The sequence below is a fragment of the Limulus polyphemus genome, unplaced genomic scaffold (assembly GCF_000517525.1).
Source record: "Limulus polyphemus unplaced genomic scaffold, Limulus_polyphemus-2.1.2 Scaffold6501, whole genome shotgun sequence".
Lineage (NCBI taxonomy): Eukaryota > Metazoa > Arthropoda > Merostomata > Xiphosura > Limulidae > Limulus > Limulus polyphemus.
The window spans coordinates 21,273-22,297 of record NW_013672111.1 but is presented as its reverse complement, the minus strand read 5'-3'; the positions used below and the strand labels follow the sequence as shown (position 1 = coordinate 22,297).

At 33.7% G+C, this 1,025-nt stretch overlaps 1 protein-coding gene across 1 annotated transcript in view; it reads right to left on the bottom strand.

Moving 5' to 3' along the window:
- Positions 1-74: 74 nt before the first annotated feature.
- The window catches only part of LOC106473779 (serine/threonine-protein kinase LMTK1-like), a 10,068-nt gene continuing 9,117 nt past the window's right edge, over positions 75-1,025 (bottom strand). The window contains exon 7 of the mRNA XM_022402173.1: positions 75-209. Coding sequence (XP_022257881.1) covers positions 75-209 — 135 coding nt within the window. The remainder of the gene's footprint in view (positions 210-1,025) is intronic.

The window sequence follows — 1,025 nt, the reverse complement described above, 5'->3', positions numbered from 1 at the left end:
ACCTGTATGAAAAAAATATTAGTGAGCTGTGAAGGAGAGCTTGTTATTAATAATTCTAGAACTAAAATCAAAACTTACATGTGGATAAATCCTTGCTCATGAATGTGCCATAATCCAGAAGCCACATTAACAGCCATACGAAGAAGCGATCCACTTTCCACTAAAAACTCACGCTTCGATTGACTATCGATCAAGAATTTCTTCAAATCCTAGATAAACAAAGCAGTGTTTTCGCTACTTTAAAATTATTCAATGTCAGGACCCCAGATATTACCAAGTGTTAAAATACACTTTTGCAGTCTGTTCCCCCTGTACTTTACATAATGTCATTAGTTTTAAATAAAAAACACACATCTCTAATACAAATTCTATGCACTTTTTAAAAATAATAATAATAATAATTCAATTTGTAAACCATGTAAATTAAAAGGTTAAGGGTTACCACAACTGTCCTTTGACCACTTGTTCTTCACTTCGGCAACTTGTGTATAAACCAAATTACAACTTAAACAAACACTTTTTTGAATAAAGACTTTTAAACAGGCTGAACCTTTTGATTGTTAACAGACCATAATAACCTGGTTATGTTTATATTACTCAATACTTTATTTCTTTACCATCTATAAAAAGGATTTTCCGTATAACGTACAATGTGTTTGGCACTACAGAAAATGTGACTTATGTGATTAGAATATGAACACCAGTCGCATAACAATACGAATTGTTAATTATACCTGGCCAAACTGTGTGGTACTGATCTCGTTATGATTTGTAATCTATACCTAACCAAACTGTGTGGTACTGATCTCGTTATGATTTGTCAACTATACCTGGCCAAACTGTGTGGTACTGATCTCGTTATGATTTGTAATCTATACCTAACCAAACTGTGTGGTACTGATCTCGTTATGATTTGTCAACTATACCTGGCCAAACTGTGTGGTACTGATCTCGTTATGATTTGTCAACTATACCTGGCCAAACTGTGTGGTACTGATCTCGTTATGATTTGTCAACTATACCTG